Source organism: Erythranthe guttata, chromosome 11 (genome assembly GCF_056151865.1).
Source record: "Erythranthe guttata isolate IM_541 chromosome 11, IM_541, whole genome shotgun sequence".
In the NCBI taxonomy this organism is placed as follows: domain Eukaryota; kingdom Viridiplantae; phylum Streptophyta; class Magnoliopsida; order Lamiales; family Phrymaceae; genus Erythranthe; species Erythranthe guttata.
Window position 1 is genome coordinate 15919545 of NC_142543.1, and position 16063 is coordinate 15935607.

The 16063-nt window shown below is 32.8% G+C and overlaps 1 protein-coding gene across 1 annotated transcript; it reads right to left on the reverse strand.

The window, feature by feature from the left end:
- Nucleotides 1-987: 987 nt before the first annotated feature.
- On the reverse strand, nt 988-8099 carry LOC105961151 (cysteine-rich receptor-like protein kinase 2). The gene is made up of 8 exons (XM_012985392.2): nt 7591-8099; nt 4652-5055; nt 3866-3991; nt 3423-3550; nt 3114-3324; nt 2790-3021; nt 1593-1743; nt 988-1427 (listed from the first exon to the last, which is right to left on the reverse strand). The coding sequence occupies exons 1-8, from the start codon at nt 7986-7988 to the stop codon at nt 1113-1115; spliced, it is 1965 nt and encodes a 654-aa protein (XP_012840846.1). The 5' UTR covers nt 7989-8099; the 3' UTR covers nt 988-1112.
- Between the last annotated feature and the right edge of the window lie 7964 nt (nt 8100-16063).

Genomic DNA, 16063 nt, shown 5'->3' on the forward strand with positions numbered 1-16063 from the left:
ATTTAGATATGTTTTTCCGTCTTTACTTTCACGGTCCTGCTATCTCTCCCTCATTTGTGAAATGTTCTTCAACAGCAGCCACATCCACCTCTTTCTTTTTCTCACTGCCTCCTTTCACAATTTTCCTCTCCACCTTCACAAGCACACCCCGGTTTCTCTCCATTTTCGACAACGTAGAGATTAGATCCGGTTTTGCCCATGACAGTTGTCGGTCTTTACTGCCAAGATCTAGCCGTCAACATTGAACCAAACCGAAAAAGTGCCGGGTCGCGGTTGAACCGGTCGGACTGGACGGTCCGGTCCGGTTCTGACAACCATGGACGAAAGTGCAAAAGTGTGTGTGCAAGTGTTTGTGAAAGAACACAAGTGTCGGAGAACGCAAAGTCGCTAAGTCAGCCTCACTCAAAAGTGTAAAAGAGTGTGTGCAAGTGTTTGTGAAAGAGCACAAGTGTTGGAGAGTGATCTCAAACTTTAGACTATTTGATTAATGAATTGTTGGATGATTGCAAATGAATGAGTCTACCCATTTATGTAACTCCACCTTCTCAATGGATGGTGGTGATCATCTTGATCTAAAGGCTACGATTAAATCCTACGATCTCCTATCAAATACATTAATGGGAGAAACCTAGAAAATCTTCTAGAATCATCTACTCTTAGACTTAATTGGGCTCCCTGTGTCTTGGACTCGCTTGATGGGTCGACTGTAACCTCTTGGTTCCAAGGCAAAATAAGCAGCCCGGTGAGAATATGGAATAAAAGTTCAAGGACATGGAATTGTGGATTAAGAGAGTTTCTCCGAACCACTGTCAATTTTGTGTTATTTATTTTACTCACTTTATTTTATCGTCTTATTTTCTCTTCAAGAAAATTATATTTCCTAGATATTTAAATCTACAAAAAGAGGAAAAGTTTTAAAGTCCCCTCTTAGACATATTTAGTTTCTCAAAATCCAGTACATGTTAATCCTAAATAATATTGCATAAATTACAAAAAACAATTCATATATATAAATAAATTGACACAAGTACAATGTAGAAACATGATTTATTATTGTATTATATCACAGTAAAATATATGCAACTCTTTCATACATGAACAAATGAAGCTAGCTAGCGGCCAGTGAACTGGCTAATGGAGGCAGTGGCGTTAGAATTTGATGATCCCAATGAAGTTGAAGTGGTGTCACCAAGTACCCTCATTCCATAGCTAAAAGAGCCTCTTATTGGCCCCTTTTGCTCTATCTTTCCACCACTTAAAAGCATCACGAGAATTTCGGACATTGTTGGCCTCGACGAAGGCGGCGACTGCGTGCAAACGAGAGCGATTTCGACCATCTTCTTCACATCTTCGTGTGTGTAGTCGTTCGGCTCTAGCTTCTCGTCGGCTAGTTTCTCATGCATGCCGCTCTCGTACAATTTCCATGCCTATTTATTTTATCGAAAATAACATTCGAAAATTAACGGATTATGACAACCCTCGTTAATTGGGAAAGTTGGTACTTAGCGTCTAGAGGTCCAGGGTTCAGATCCTGCCCCTCTCCTACTTTCACAATTTGAATTTAAAAAGAAAAAAAAAAGGAAGAAAGTTACCTCTTCAAGTAGATATTCAGTGTCGGAATCAGCATTCATGTCGCTGCCTCTGCGGCCGCTGATGATTTCGAGGATCACAACTCCGAAGCTGTAGGTGTCGACTTTCTCCGACAGATGCCCGTGGATCGCGTATTCTGGTGCTGTGTAGCCCCTGATCATATCCACACAAGTTTGCAGTAAATACCACCGGCAATCAATTATCAAATTGTTATGTCTCGTGTTTTATTTCAAAATTAGATTAGTCGAGATAAGTTTATGGAATCTTAAGCGACCCAAATCGTACAATACACAGTTTTTCAATAAACTAAGATAAGAACTCATTTTTCCATAACTGCAGGCTCGCCTGAAAAGAAGTTATTGCGCTAACAAAAAGTCTACAAAATATGGCCTAACTAATTAATTAATTACATATAACTTACGTTACCAACCAAACGAGGTGTTAAGCTATTCGATTGCTCACTTGAGATCGAGGGTTCAAAATGCACGTGAGCTCGGATAGTTATCCTGACGGGCTAAATTTGTATAAATATTTTTGTTCGATAAAATATGAAGTTTGGTTCAAACTCGACTCAATTAGAACAAAAGTGATAAAATACGTGTAAGAAGTGAAGATATTCAAGCTCGACTCAGTTCAATTAGAAATCGGTTGGACTCAATATATATGATATAGAAGATCAATAAGTTCAAACACAATTTGTGAAGACAGTTAAAAATTTAAACAACTATTTAACGGATAAAGAGTCGTGCGTAAGCTCGACTATTGTTTCATTTACTCTTAAATATAACGCAAATCATGAAAACATGATTGTGTTAATATCTTCCCGTTTTCCGGGCAAGGTTATAAGTTACGTTCTTGTTTAAATCTTCCTTTTAAAATAGGGTCTCTAACCAATTGAGATATATAATTGAAGACCCGTGATTGGGGAGCATTTAGCATCACAACAATAGTAAAATATATTTTTCAGACTTACAGTTAAACGTCTATAAATTAATACAGTTGGGGCCAACAAAACTTTATTAATTTAGCATAATATTAAATTATTGATTTAATAATTTAGCATGCTATCACCGAGTCGGGACTAGTATAAATTATCATTTGAGTGACGCTATTAATTTATCGAAGTTCTACTGTATTTAGTATAACAAGATTATAATGAATGAAAATGAAGCTGCAAGAAATCAGACAAGAGTACTTACAATGTCCCGGCAAATTTAGTACTAACATGGCTCTGATTCTCCGGTAGAAGCCTAGCCAACCCAAAATCCGCAATCTTTGCTTGAAAATCGTCGTCCAATAATATATTGCCGGGTTTAATATCTCGATGTATAATAGTAACATGGTACTGCTCATGCAAATACGCAAGCCCCCTTGCTATACCGAATATTATATCAAACCGCTGCTTCCACGTCAGCGATCCTCGTTTATCACCTATATATCCCATATTCACGCACAATAAACATTTCTTTTTAATTACAAATTTAATATTTTATCGTATTTGAGATCACAAATACTACACGTACCGTATAGAAACCTGTCGAGGCTTCCATTTGCCATGTACTCGTAAACGAGAAGCAACTCAGATCCTTTGCTACAACAACCTAATAAACGGACAAGATTGCGGTGATGTACATTACTTATAAGCCTAACTTCGCTCTCGAAATCGGCTTTTGCTCTGCTGTAACTTATGTCCAATTTCTTCACCGCGACGATATTTCCGTTTTTTAAGGTTGCCTGTGATTTGTAGGACAACCATTTCAGTTAAAAAATTTATATTGTAATAAAATGCTATTATAATTTATAACAGAGTATATAATTAATATGATTATTACTTTGTAAACATCACCAAAACCTCCTTCTCCTAATTTATTTTCTTCAATAAAATTATTTGTGGCTGTTTTTAAATCCTTGTAGCTGTATATATTTGGGCCTTGCAATTCAGTTGCCCCCAAAATATTACCTAAACAAAAAAACAGAGAGATAAATAGTTATTGCATGTGACCAATTTTATTGCATGTAAATATAGGGCAAATTACGACCAACCCCCAAAGGTTAACCCAAATTACGAAAAAGCCCCTTTTGTTTGGGTAATTACAACTACTCCTCTCAACTATGTATTGTCTTACATGGCCACCCTTACGGTGTCAAATTACCTACTAAATGAGAGGTTTTTTAGTAAGAAAATACATAGTTGAGGGTGGTTGTAATTATCAAACAGAAAGGGTATTTTTGTAATTTGCCCTTAAATATATGAATGAAATGTAAATATAATAACCTCTTGTAGATGCTTTTGCCTTTGTTGAGAACTTGTACCATAAGAAGAAGGCAACTAAAATCAGAACAAGGCCACCACCTCCGCCTACCGCTCCCCCGATAATCGCTTTCGTCTTGCTCGAATTCCCTGTAAATTGGACGAATCGGAAATCAAAATCTAATATATAATCCAATTATGTTCCAATAAGAAATTGAAAAAAATTGGAATCGGAACTTTCGGAATTCGAAATGAAAAATATAAATCCAAAAATGTAAAAATTCTGATCGGAATCGGTGGAATTCGAAATGAAAAATATTAATCCAAACTCTGAAAAATTCTAATCGAAATCGGTAGAATTCGAAATTTCGGGTTTTGGGTTTCGGGTTTCGGGTTTCGGTGGTCAAATTACGAAAATCCCCCTCTTGTTTGGATAATTACAACCACCCCCTCAACTCCTCAAATTTAGTGGAATCTTCGAGATTATATGGAATATTATAACTTTTGTACCCGTTTTATCTCATTCGAACTTTACATTTTGAAACAAGATGATCATAATATGTGTTTTTTTGCTTGTATATACCAGATTGTAGTGCATCAGAAACTGTATTTTCACACAAAACGAGTACAAACGAGAGCACATTCCACAAAATCTAGATGATTATGTTGAATTTGACACCATAAGGGTGGAGTTGTAAGAAAAAAACATAGTTGAGGGGTAGATGTAATTATCCAAACAAGAGGAGTTTTTTGTAAATTGACCATACCTCATGGGGGTGTTTGTAATTTACCCGCAAAACAAAATATTACCTCCTCCTCCTCCTAGAAAGGGCGTGATATCAATAGTCTGATTATCGGCAAAAAACCGCGCATCCGAGTATCGAATAAAGCAGGCGGCATCAATAGCTCTTCCATCGGTATTAGGCAAGCACCCTTGTATGTTACCGTACGCCACGGTCAAGCAATCGCTGCAGCCACTCTGGCTGATCGATTCGGCGCATTGCGCCACACCGTAAACCGATGATGAGTTGGCACCGTTCGATGAAACGACGGCTGCGTAATAGCCGTTGATTCTCGGGGTCGCCGTTTGGAGATTCCTCAGAAGTGTCAGAGCATCCGAGTTGAATGCGGACGGTTGGGATGCGGTTCGATTGCCGCATATTTGTACGTTTCCGGGAAGAGTTGTCTGATCGAAAAAGTTGTTGCTCTCGTACCTTGCAGTGAAAAAAAAAACTATTAATTTGTTGTTGAGATTTTTCGGTTTTATATCGAATCTAAATTAAAAATAATTAATAGAGAAAATTATATATTTTGTTCATTTTCTCGAGGAATTAAGAATGTCAGTCTTCCTCCTTAAAAGTACTAATATGCTGTTTAAATAAACTCTGTAATAATAGTCTACGTTAAAATTATGTAATCTCCTTTTAACTTTATAATATTAAAATTAAGAATTGAAAGGGTCATTATATATATATTTATATATATATATATATATATATATATATATATATACATATACAAATTTGATGCAAATAAAATATAAATTGGTTTTTAAATAAATATCAAATAATTCATTTTATTTTGATATTCCTAGAACTCTCAAAACGATCGAAAGTCAATGGTTCGGATGGATTAGCCAGTTCTGTTATTTTTTTTGTTTTTTGTAATTTACGAGTTATTTACCGCTAAATCAGATGTTCAATGAGGATAACTGCCAATCCGTGGTTAAAGAATATGTAAATTGTAACCAACCCGTATTACACGAACCGGTTTACCATGGTCTTGTTTAGGGGTATCAATCGGACAGGTCGGATCAGAATTAGCCTTTTCGGTTTATTTATTTCGGAATTGAAAAAAAAAATTCCAATCCTGTTCCAAAAAAATCAGAAATCGAAATTTCGGAAAGAAAAAAACATGTTCTAAAATCGAAAAATTTCTGATCGGAATCGACGGAATTCGAAAATTTCACATTTTTTGCCACCTAAAATATAAAACACATAATAATATTGGTATTTGAAGTGCAATATTCGAAACAAAATCAGATTGGAAATCAAAATCTCATATATAAATTTCAATTCAGTTCCAAATAATTCGAAACAAACCGAAAGTCGGAATTTCAAAATTTGGATTGAAAACTATTATTCCAAAATCAAAAAATTACGGATCAGAATCAGTAAAATCGAAAATTTCCCCCTAATCATATTTATGTATAGTTACCTAACATGCACCATAAATTCTCAGTTGGCAGTAAATGGGGACCCTTTTATATATATATATATATATATATATATATATATATATATATATATATATATATATATATATATATATATATATATATATATATATTAATATTATCCTTTAGTTGGTTTGCAAAGTACAACGTAGTAAATAATATTTTAACATCCACTTGATACAATTCTTGACTTATTTGTTTTACTAAAATAAAAAGTCTATATTTGATGATACATGGGATAAATATAATATTATTATCACATGTGTTTTAGAAAATGTAAAATTATAAGTAGTGTTTGTTTATGTTTTGATAGAATATTCTTATATTTTACTCTAGCGGATATATTATGTTTGAAGAGTATCGAGATAAAACAAATATTTGGAAAAAAATAAAATAAAGGACACTTTTTATTGATATTTCAAAGTCATAAAAGATTTTAATTCAATATTGAAGAGAGTTTCTATATGTAAAACAAACTTAAATTTTGAATTCCAATTGAAATAAGGGTAAATTACGGCCGCCCCTGAGATGAAGTCAAATTACAATTTAAATTACGAAAAAACTCTCTTTCAATAGGTAAATTAGACACTATAAAAATAAACGTATAAGAAAAAATATAACTGAGAACATTGTTGTAATTATCCGAACATAATGAATTTTTTCATAATTGAATTTTATCTAAGTAGAGTGGCCGCAAATTGCCTTGAAATAATAATTTTGAAAATAAAAACAGATAATAGGCAATCTATATATACGACAATTTGATATGAATGTTTTGAATAATTGAATGTAATTTGCATACTTGTCTTTATCACTAATGCTGACACTGTGCCGGCCAACTTTCTATGACTATAGCCCACTTAATTATCTATTATTTTTAAGTTTGAAATATAAGTATTTTACTTCTGTGCTTACCACCATAATTCGGTTGTTATGTTGACTAATAATGTAGGCGGGTCCCACATATTTAGATTCATGGATTTAGAATTTTGCACCTTCGAAAATAAATTTAGGCACTTTGCACCCTCAAAATATGTTTAATTATTTAAATTGCATCCTAGTCTATTTTCTGGACATACTTTTTTGTCGTTTACATATTTTATGATCGTCAACATTATCATTTTTGTCTATTCAATTGATTTTATCTTCAGGGTGCAAATTGCTAATGTATTTTCGAACAAAAATGACTTTGTTGACTATCAGAAATTAGGTCAGCGACAAAAATTCTTACCGAAAAATGTACTAGGGTGCAATTTGAAAGATTAAACATGTTTTAAGGGTGTAAAGTGCCATAAATTATTTTCGATGGGTGCGAAGTGGCGAACTGGTACATTTTGAGGGTGCAAAGTGAAATTAAGAAATTTATTTTTTATGTTCTCAACAACGTTAAATTGTTTTTAAATAAATAAAAAATGTGTTTAAAATGCAATATGTTTGTAAAATAAATCAAATTAAAACATAAGATAAAATAAATAATGGAAAATGTTTGGGAAATAAAAAGAGAGAAAAATACCTGAGAAAGCAACCGTCGTAGATAACCCGAGCTCCATTGGCGGCGGAGCAATTCCGGATCTGAGACACGGCGGCGTCGTAGCAGGCCAAGCAATCCACGTCGGACATATAGTTTCTGCACTGTGCCATGGCGTAAGCCGGATCGGAAGACCTCGCCTGCTGCGCGGTGGCGAACCGCCTTCCTCCGCCGCCGCCGGAGAGCTGGGTTCTCAGGTCGGAGAAGGTGGCGTTCAGGTTGTTGAAAAAGTCCGGGATGTTTGTAGCATTATACTGGCTGCATCCTTTATTCAGGAGATTTATTTGCGGTTCGGAATTCGCCTGCCCCCACCACGTGGACACGGCGGCGGCGGCCACCGCTATGAGGCGGAGCCACCCCAGAACATTTCTCCTGGTTTCCATCTAGCCTGCTTTAATTACTTTGGACTGATAATTGTTCACATATCAATTGCAATTGAGTTGTATTTTATGGGCAGTTTGACTAGTTGAGGAACCTTCTCCTATGTTTTCCACAATTAATTTTAAAAATTAGCTCTAATAGGGACAACTATTAACAAAAAGTGGAATTACACTTACACCCCTAAGGTATGCTAAAATAATTTTAAAATTCATGTAGTATCGGTAATTACAATCATCCCCTCAAACATTATTTAAATCCTCACGAAATAATGCATTGGATAAATTATTCCGTTAGAGTTCTAACGGACTATTAGTTTCAGGCAGTAGCTTAGACAATATAGAGCTAAGGGGTGACATGACTCGCATTTCTTAAATCCTTATTATGCATTAACGAACCCACGAGAAACAAATATAATGCATATCGGTCCTCAGGACATGAAATATCGTCTCCGATAATTGTTTCAGGTGTGTGACTGTAATTGCCAATACTATAGGGGCCTTTAAATTTATTTTAGCATACCTCAGAGGTGTAAATGATATTTACCCCTAATAAAAGGTGGAATTAGGGAAAAAAAAATCTAAAGATTAATAATTGATATCAATAAAGACGCACAAATTTTGAGTTTTAATCAAAGCCCCTCCATCCTCTTACTTTTATTAAAAGAACCCTGCAGTTTTTTTTAAGGGGAAATTACTAATTAGTAAGACCCCTTGTTTGGAAAAATTATGTAAGGTAAGAATCCTCTTAAATAAATAATTTAAAAAAGAATTCTTAGATTATACTCTAGCTAATTTTTGAACATTAAATTACAATATTATTATCCTTCAACAACCATAATTTCATTCTTCTTTTCTCTCTCTCATTTACTATCTTCTCTCTTCTCTACTTTTTTTTTTCTTCTCTCATTCCCACCAAAATATACATCGATCTGGAAATAAAGAAACCGACGAGGCGCCGCAAGAATAATGGCCTATTCCCCGTGTGAATTTGCCGCACCCAATTCTATTGAGATGTCTCCTTCTCCATCCCGCTCGCAATCCCCTTCGATGATCAGTGTTTCGAGGAAGATATTGGTGGTGGTGGTTGTATTCATGTTGTTGCGGCGGTGTATTTGTTTTTATGGGGTGTTTTTGTATATGAAGGGGAGTTGTGATAGGTTTTGGATGTGGGGATGGTGATGCTGTTGTGACGATGGAAACAAATCCAGGATTTTTTGAGTAGATTGGGCGGAGGACGACGCGGATAGAGAAAGTCCGCGGAGGTTAATCGACTACGTTTTGGTAGTCGATTAAGGTTAATCTACTATATTTTTTAATTCATTTTTTTTTTTTTAATTTTTATGTATTCATTCCGATTTGTATAAATCACTTATAATTTTTGTACATTTTTTGTTTCGTAAAAAATAGTTGGTTAAATTTTTTGTTTAGCTATGTTTTTATTTTAGTAGCATATTTCTTAATCGACTATGCTTTAGTTGACAATCGATTAATACTCCTGACAAAGGTAAAAAAAGGCTAAAAAAAGAATTTTTTATAAAAAAATAATTATTAAAAAACTAATAAAATAATAATCCAAAAATTAAAATTAGAAAATGATTTGTTTTTTAAGAAAAAAGGAATAAATGTGTAAATATGGTTAGAAAAGTATGGTTGAAAAAAATAAGAAATTAATGTTGAAGGCATTCTACATAGTTCGATTTGAATTTTGAACTTTTTATGATTAGATAGAGAAAAAAGTAATTTTAAAAAATAATTATAAAAATACATTAGTGTTATGTATGGCTACCCTATCGTTTCTTTTCCTTCATATACAAGATGTATGTGTTATATTGATAAATTAATACGCAATACTACAAGATTTTTGTGTATATATAATTGAATTACAATAGAACCTCGATAAATTAATACTTGATAAATTAATAAACTCGCTTAATAATAATTTATTTTGATCCGGCTCGATGAAAACGCATTAAATTATTAGTTCCATAATTTAATATTTTGCTAAATTAATAGAATTTTTGCTAGTTCTGACTGTATTAATTTATAGGAGTTTAACTGTACCTTAGATTAAAAAAACCCTACTAAATTACACTTCAAAAACTTCTTGTAAGTTGGGCTTAATTCCACTTTGCACCCCTGAAATATATTGTTTTAGCACTTTGCTCCCTAAAAATAAATTAATAGCAATTCGCACCCTCAAAACACAATAAATTATGTACAATACGCCCCCAAATTAATTTTTAAACTAATAAAAGTGATTTAATATGTTCAGTGGTATTTTGTTTAGGATGTTAAAGGTCAAATCGATCTTTTTTATTCATTAATGATTTTGAAACTATAAAGTTTCAAAAAAAAAATACACCATATCAATATATATATATATATATATATATATATATATATATATATATATATATATATATATATATATATATATATATATATATTTATTTATCCAAAAGTATATTGTCTTCCAAATATGTCTACCCAATATTTCTAGCAATTACAATAAAAGATTCATCAAACGAATAAGTTAGTGATAAAAAAATATTTTATTTTATTTTGCAATAATCATGTGTAATTTTTATTTTTTGCACTTTATGAACTCGAAATTAGGTTGGATGGTGAAGAAAATAAAATTTTTATTTGTAATTTTGCACACCAAAAAAAAAACCAATAAAAAATAAAATTGTCTTTAATGGTACATTGTGAATGATTTATTGTGTTTTTAGGGTGCAAAGTGATATTATTATTTTTAAGGGTGCAAAATGACAAAATTTTCCATTTCAAGGATGCAAAGTGGAATTTCAAGCCTGTAAATTGTAACTATTACCTTTAACTACTAGTATTTATTCTTATTTGCACATGATAGGAAAAATGAAAAAAAAAATTATTTAAATACATGACAGTAACAATTATATAAAAATATGTTACACTATTATAATAAAATGTATTAGTAATATCAACATTATCTATTAATACAAGTCCACCCTATACAGTATTATATAAACTTAGTTGTCATTAAATGAAATTGATTGTTAAATAAATGAAGCGAAACATTTAGAGACAAAAATAAAAAGAAAGAAACGTGTAAATATAGTTAGAGATGTATGGTTCAAAAATAAGAAATTGATGTCTAAAATATTCTACACGGTTCGATTTAACTTTTGAACTTTTTATAATTAGAAAGTTAGTAGAGCGAAAAATATTTATTTTTTAAAATAATTAAAAAAGAATCATTAGGGTTTTATAGGGCGTTTGCAATAGTTCTGCTTCTGTTGCTTCTCAAGGTTGCATTTATACATGTCTTAGGAATATGGTGGTGGACTCCACTTTTGTCTCTGGAGTCTGATCATACTAACACGTGGGTGTGATGTAATTACTTCGAGCTGTATATCTGCTGAATGCGAGTTGTCCTATTCCCTGTGAGTTGGGTTAATTCAAACCAAAAGGCTTTGTGGTATTTATCGCCTTCTTTTAAATGTCAAGTAGGTTTTTCCCCACTTATATCGCGTTGCAGGCTTTCCAACTTTTCTTAGTTAACACAAAACTTTCAAAATTGCAATATAATATTTACATGTCCCAATTTCATGTTTATTAAAGTTTTTATCAGAAAACGTAACATATGATGTAATATAATTCATAACCATTGACCATCGAACAAAGATCTGGCAGAAACAATAATACACTACTATAATTAATTGTTATTTTATAGTATAAACTATAAAGTAACCAATGTGACCGAAGAAGGATAATAAGGTGCAACAACTCCAAATATTCCGTGACCTTGAATTTTGACCATAAAAAATAGTCATGTTCAAGGATTCTTAATTAGTTAACGAACAATATTTTCTAAATTAAAAGTTAGAACCATCCAAATTTCTTGGATTTTATGACCACACCAAGATATTCGACGATAAATTACAGCTAGCGTGTACGAGTAGGAACTTTTTTATTCAAGTTATATACATACTAAACTTATGTATATTTGATTTTGTAACCGATTTGTGCATATTTGAATGAAATGACAATCTGCAACTATATTAGATAAATTACACCATGGTGCAATAGTTTGCAAGTCACATTGGCCGAGACCTAAATCAAATGAGGCAATAAAGCTATATATACCTAGAAATGTTAACAAATGTATTTGAATTTTAATCTTATGACGTCATGCACTATCTTGCTCCACTAACTAAATACCCTTTCGTTGTGTACATCGATGTCAAATTCTTTTTTGGGGTCTATTTACAAGAAAATAGTCTAAATTATGGAAATATGATAACCTTAATTAGAGTTTCAATTAAGTTTATTATTCTAAAATATAATTAATGAAATTCTCAAAAAATACTTTTTTATGGGCTTTGAATGAAAGGCTAAGTGGATACAAAAGATCTAATTTATTTAGTTGCTTGAACATTGAATTTTTTTTACTTTTTTTTAGTAAATTCAAGTCCATTACAAAGAAAAGTAGAGGAGGGGGATTCGAACCCTACACCGTTACCCTATTAGTAAAGGTTAGGTACCAATGTTAGACATATTGAACATTCAATGTTAGACATATTGAGTATATAATCCTCAAATATCTGTTTTCATCCTATATGAACTTTTGTCAAGAAATCTCTATCTAACATTTGGGCGTATATTTTTTGTCAAATGAACGAGCGATAGACTTCTATCAGAATAAAAGAATAAATGTGTTCTTCAATGAAGGTCTATGTTACATAGACACGGGAACGGGGACACGGCGACACACGGATACGGACACCGGGATACACTTAATAAAAAAAAGTAGGATACGGGAACGTGGGGATACGTGTAAATATTAAAAATACAAGGGTTTATTTATAAATTATTACTAAATTATGTTTTATCTTTTATGTACAATATTAAAATATACATGAATATTTAATACGTTTATTCAAATAAATTTGCAATTAATTATCAGATTAATGAGAGAGCTGCCAATTTATTCTTTCAGTTTCACAAAAACCCAAATAATCAGATTTGTAAAAAAGAAAATTCCTTTTTTTTTTCCCTTGACACGCGTGTCTACTTAGGGTACGCGTGTCCAACTTTTCAAATATTACAGACACGGCCCAACAGCGTTTCTTATAGGTGTCTTCGCGTTTCGTGTCCGAAACGTTTCCGACACGGGGAAACTTCATGTGTTTGCCGTGTCTGTGTAACAGAGATGAAGGTAACTGGCAATCCTTGGTTAAAGAATATGTAAACCGTAACCAACCCGTATTACTCGAACCTGTTTACCATGGTCTTGTTTACGAGTGTATATTGGAAGGATCGAATCATAATTAGCCCTTTAAACTAATTCCAATTCGGTTCCAAAAAAGAATCAGAAATCTAAATTTCAGAAATTGGAATTAAAATACTTGTCCCAAAATCGAAAACTTTCGGACCGCAATCTGCGGAATATGGAAATTTTACATTTTTGGCAACCTAAAATATAAGATGCATAATAATATTGGTATTTTAAGTGCAATATTCGGAACAAAAATTGGATTGAAAATCAGAATCTCATATATATTCCAATCTAGCTCCAAATAATTCCAAAAGAAATAGAAGTCGGAATTTTCGAATTCAAAGTGAAAACTATTAATCCAAATTCGAAAAATTAATGATCAAAATCAGCAAAATCAAAAATTCCGTTCCAATTTCCACCCGTAACCATGTTTATTTAGGGTTACCTAACATGCACCGTAAATTCTAGCAAATGGAAACCTTGTCCTAGTTGTGATGATAATATTAAGGGGCGGTAAAAATAATACCAGTTTTTTCTCACTTCATTACCGCTAAGTTTAAAATCATTTCAATAGATTTTTTTACAATTTCTCCTTAGTATAATAACATACAAAAAAAAAATTATTAGTAGAGTACTAAAACACCCCTCTTAAAAAAGTTACAATTTATATGCAAACATTTTTTTCCCCTCATTTCAATACCAAGGATAAAAAGAGAAAAAAAAACCCTCTCATCTTCTCCTCAAAACCTAAACCCCTTAAACCCTCTCTTCTTCTTCATCTTCTTACAAATCCTCCAATAAATCTCCAATTCAAAAAAAAAAAAAAAAAAATCTCACAAAACTTATAAAATGGAGTCACAAGACAATAAAATGATAGTATACATGAAAGGAGAACCTATTAAGGTATGTATCCATGTCTTTTTTCTAGATTCCAAGTCGACTTTGAAGTTTTTTTTTTCTTGAAACCCACCGACAATTTTCGACACATGCATACATGTCGAAAAATCATTGTTGCAATATATATATATATATATATATATATATATATATATATATATATATATATATATATATATATATATATATTGGTAAATCAATAGTGTTTTTTCGACACATACCTGTTGAAATATTGAGAAATTTCGAAAGGTATGTGTCGAAATTAGTTTTTCTTGTTCTTTTTTTTAAATATATTTTTCGACACGTCGTTGGTGTCGAAAATTGACAAGAAAATCAACGTGTATGTGTCGAAAATTATCGACGGGTTTCAGAAAAAAAAATATAAATAAACTTCAAAATCGACTTCGAAACTCAAAAAAAACATGATACATACCTTAATGGGTTCTCCTTGGCCGTAAACTACCATTTTGTTGTCATTTGACTACATTTGGCAAGTTGTGTGACGTTTTAATTTCTTTAGTTTTAAGATTTTTTTAGGAGGCTTTGTTGTGAGGAAGAAGAAAAAGGAGGTTGATGGATTTGTGAAGAAGGAGATGGATTTGAGCGGTTTTGTGTGTTTGGTATTATAGAATGAAACATGAGATTTTTAATGTTTTCATGGCATTGATTTTCATTAGGGGTATTTATGTCATTAATATTTATTATGCAATTTTTATTTTTTTGGTATTGAAGTGAGAAAATTTTGATATTAGTTTTAGTCGTTGATACGCGTAAAACCTACGTATAAATAACCGCAAGTGTACAGTATCGCGTTTTGTAGAATAGTGAATTCCAGATATCGATCCACAGGGAATTAAGTTCCTAAATCTACCAAGTACCGTAATTATACTATCCTAAACTTTATCTAGACGATCAAGAATGGATGGGAGAAACGAAACTAAAAGGAAACAATAAATAAAAACAACGGTCCGCCAGGACAAGCAAGGAATTCCGACGTGTGATGGCTTCTAGGGTAAAATCCACCAGTGTACTATCGATAAAGATCTACAAATCCGAATCTAATGTCAATTCTATGTTCGCTAACCCAGACACTAAAATACCCTAACCCCCGTCTCCAGTGTAGTTAGAGTCTACCCACAGGTTCGACGTCTCCGTTCAGAACCTGATATTAAGAGAGCATTTAGGTCAAGTCCTTAAGGGCTACCCGAGGTGCATCACGTCTCCGTTTCCACAACCCGAGCTATGTTTTCCTAAAATCAAACGAGAAATCCTCTCTCGAGTTCATTCCCATTTACAATCAATTCAACTGTTGGCCAAACAATCGAAAGCATTTAATACAGGAAAACATAAACAGAATCAAAGAACGACAAATAGATCACAGATCTGGAAATCAAAATCAATATATACAAGGTTTCATTTCCCTAAAAGAAAATGCTTAGTTCATTACAAACATAGCATCAAAATGAAGAACACGAGAAATCATAAACTAAACGTAAAGAAAAAGCTTATGAAAAACCCGAGTCGAAACCCTCGTCGAAGCTTCCCGCGAAGAACTGGCGAGAACCGAAGAGAAAACCGAAGAAGAACTCGAAGAGTATCGAAGATTCCAGTCGAAGAATGAGGCTTGCTTCTATTTATAGTAAGTCAAAGCTTCTTGAGGAAGCTTTGCCTTTTTAGATATTTTTTTACACATCCCGAGGCCATATCGCGATATGGGCATCACTATCGGGCGATGTGGTAAAATTGCAAGCTCTCTGTTTTGTTTCTCCCCATATCGCGATACAGGATGGCATATCGCGCGATATGGCAAAAATGCAAGCTCTCTGTTTCATTTCTCCCCATATCGCGATACAGGATGGCAATATCGCGATATGGTGACTGTCTGAACTTTAAACTCCGTGTTGACCATTTTTCAGGCCGA

Excerpts from the sequence above, each read along its gene's own strand:
- LOC105961151 (XM_012985392.2), bottom strand. The coding sequence starts at position 7,988 with ATGGAAACCAGGAGAAATGTTCTGGGGTGGCTCCGCCTCATAGCGGTG. Across the intron at positions 3,992-4,651 it reads CTTTCTAGGAGGAGGAGGAG|GGAATTCGAGCAAGACGAAA; the intron begins GTAATATTTTGT and ends TCCAATTTACAG. Across the intron at positions 3,551-3,865 it reads GGCAAAAGCATCTACAAGAG|GTAATATTTTGGGGGCAACT; the intron begins GTTATTATATTT and ends TTTTTTGTTTAG.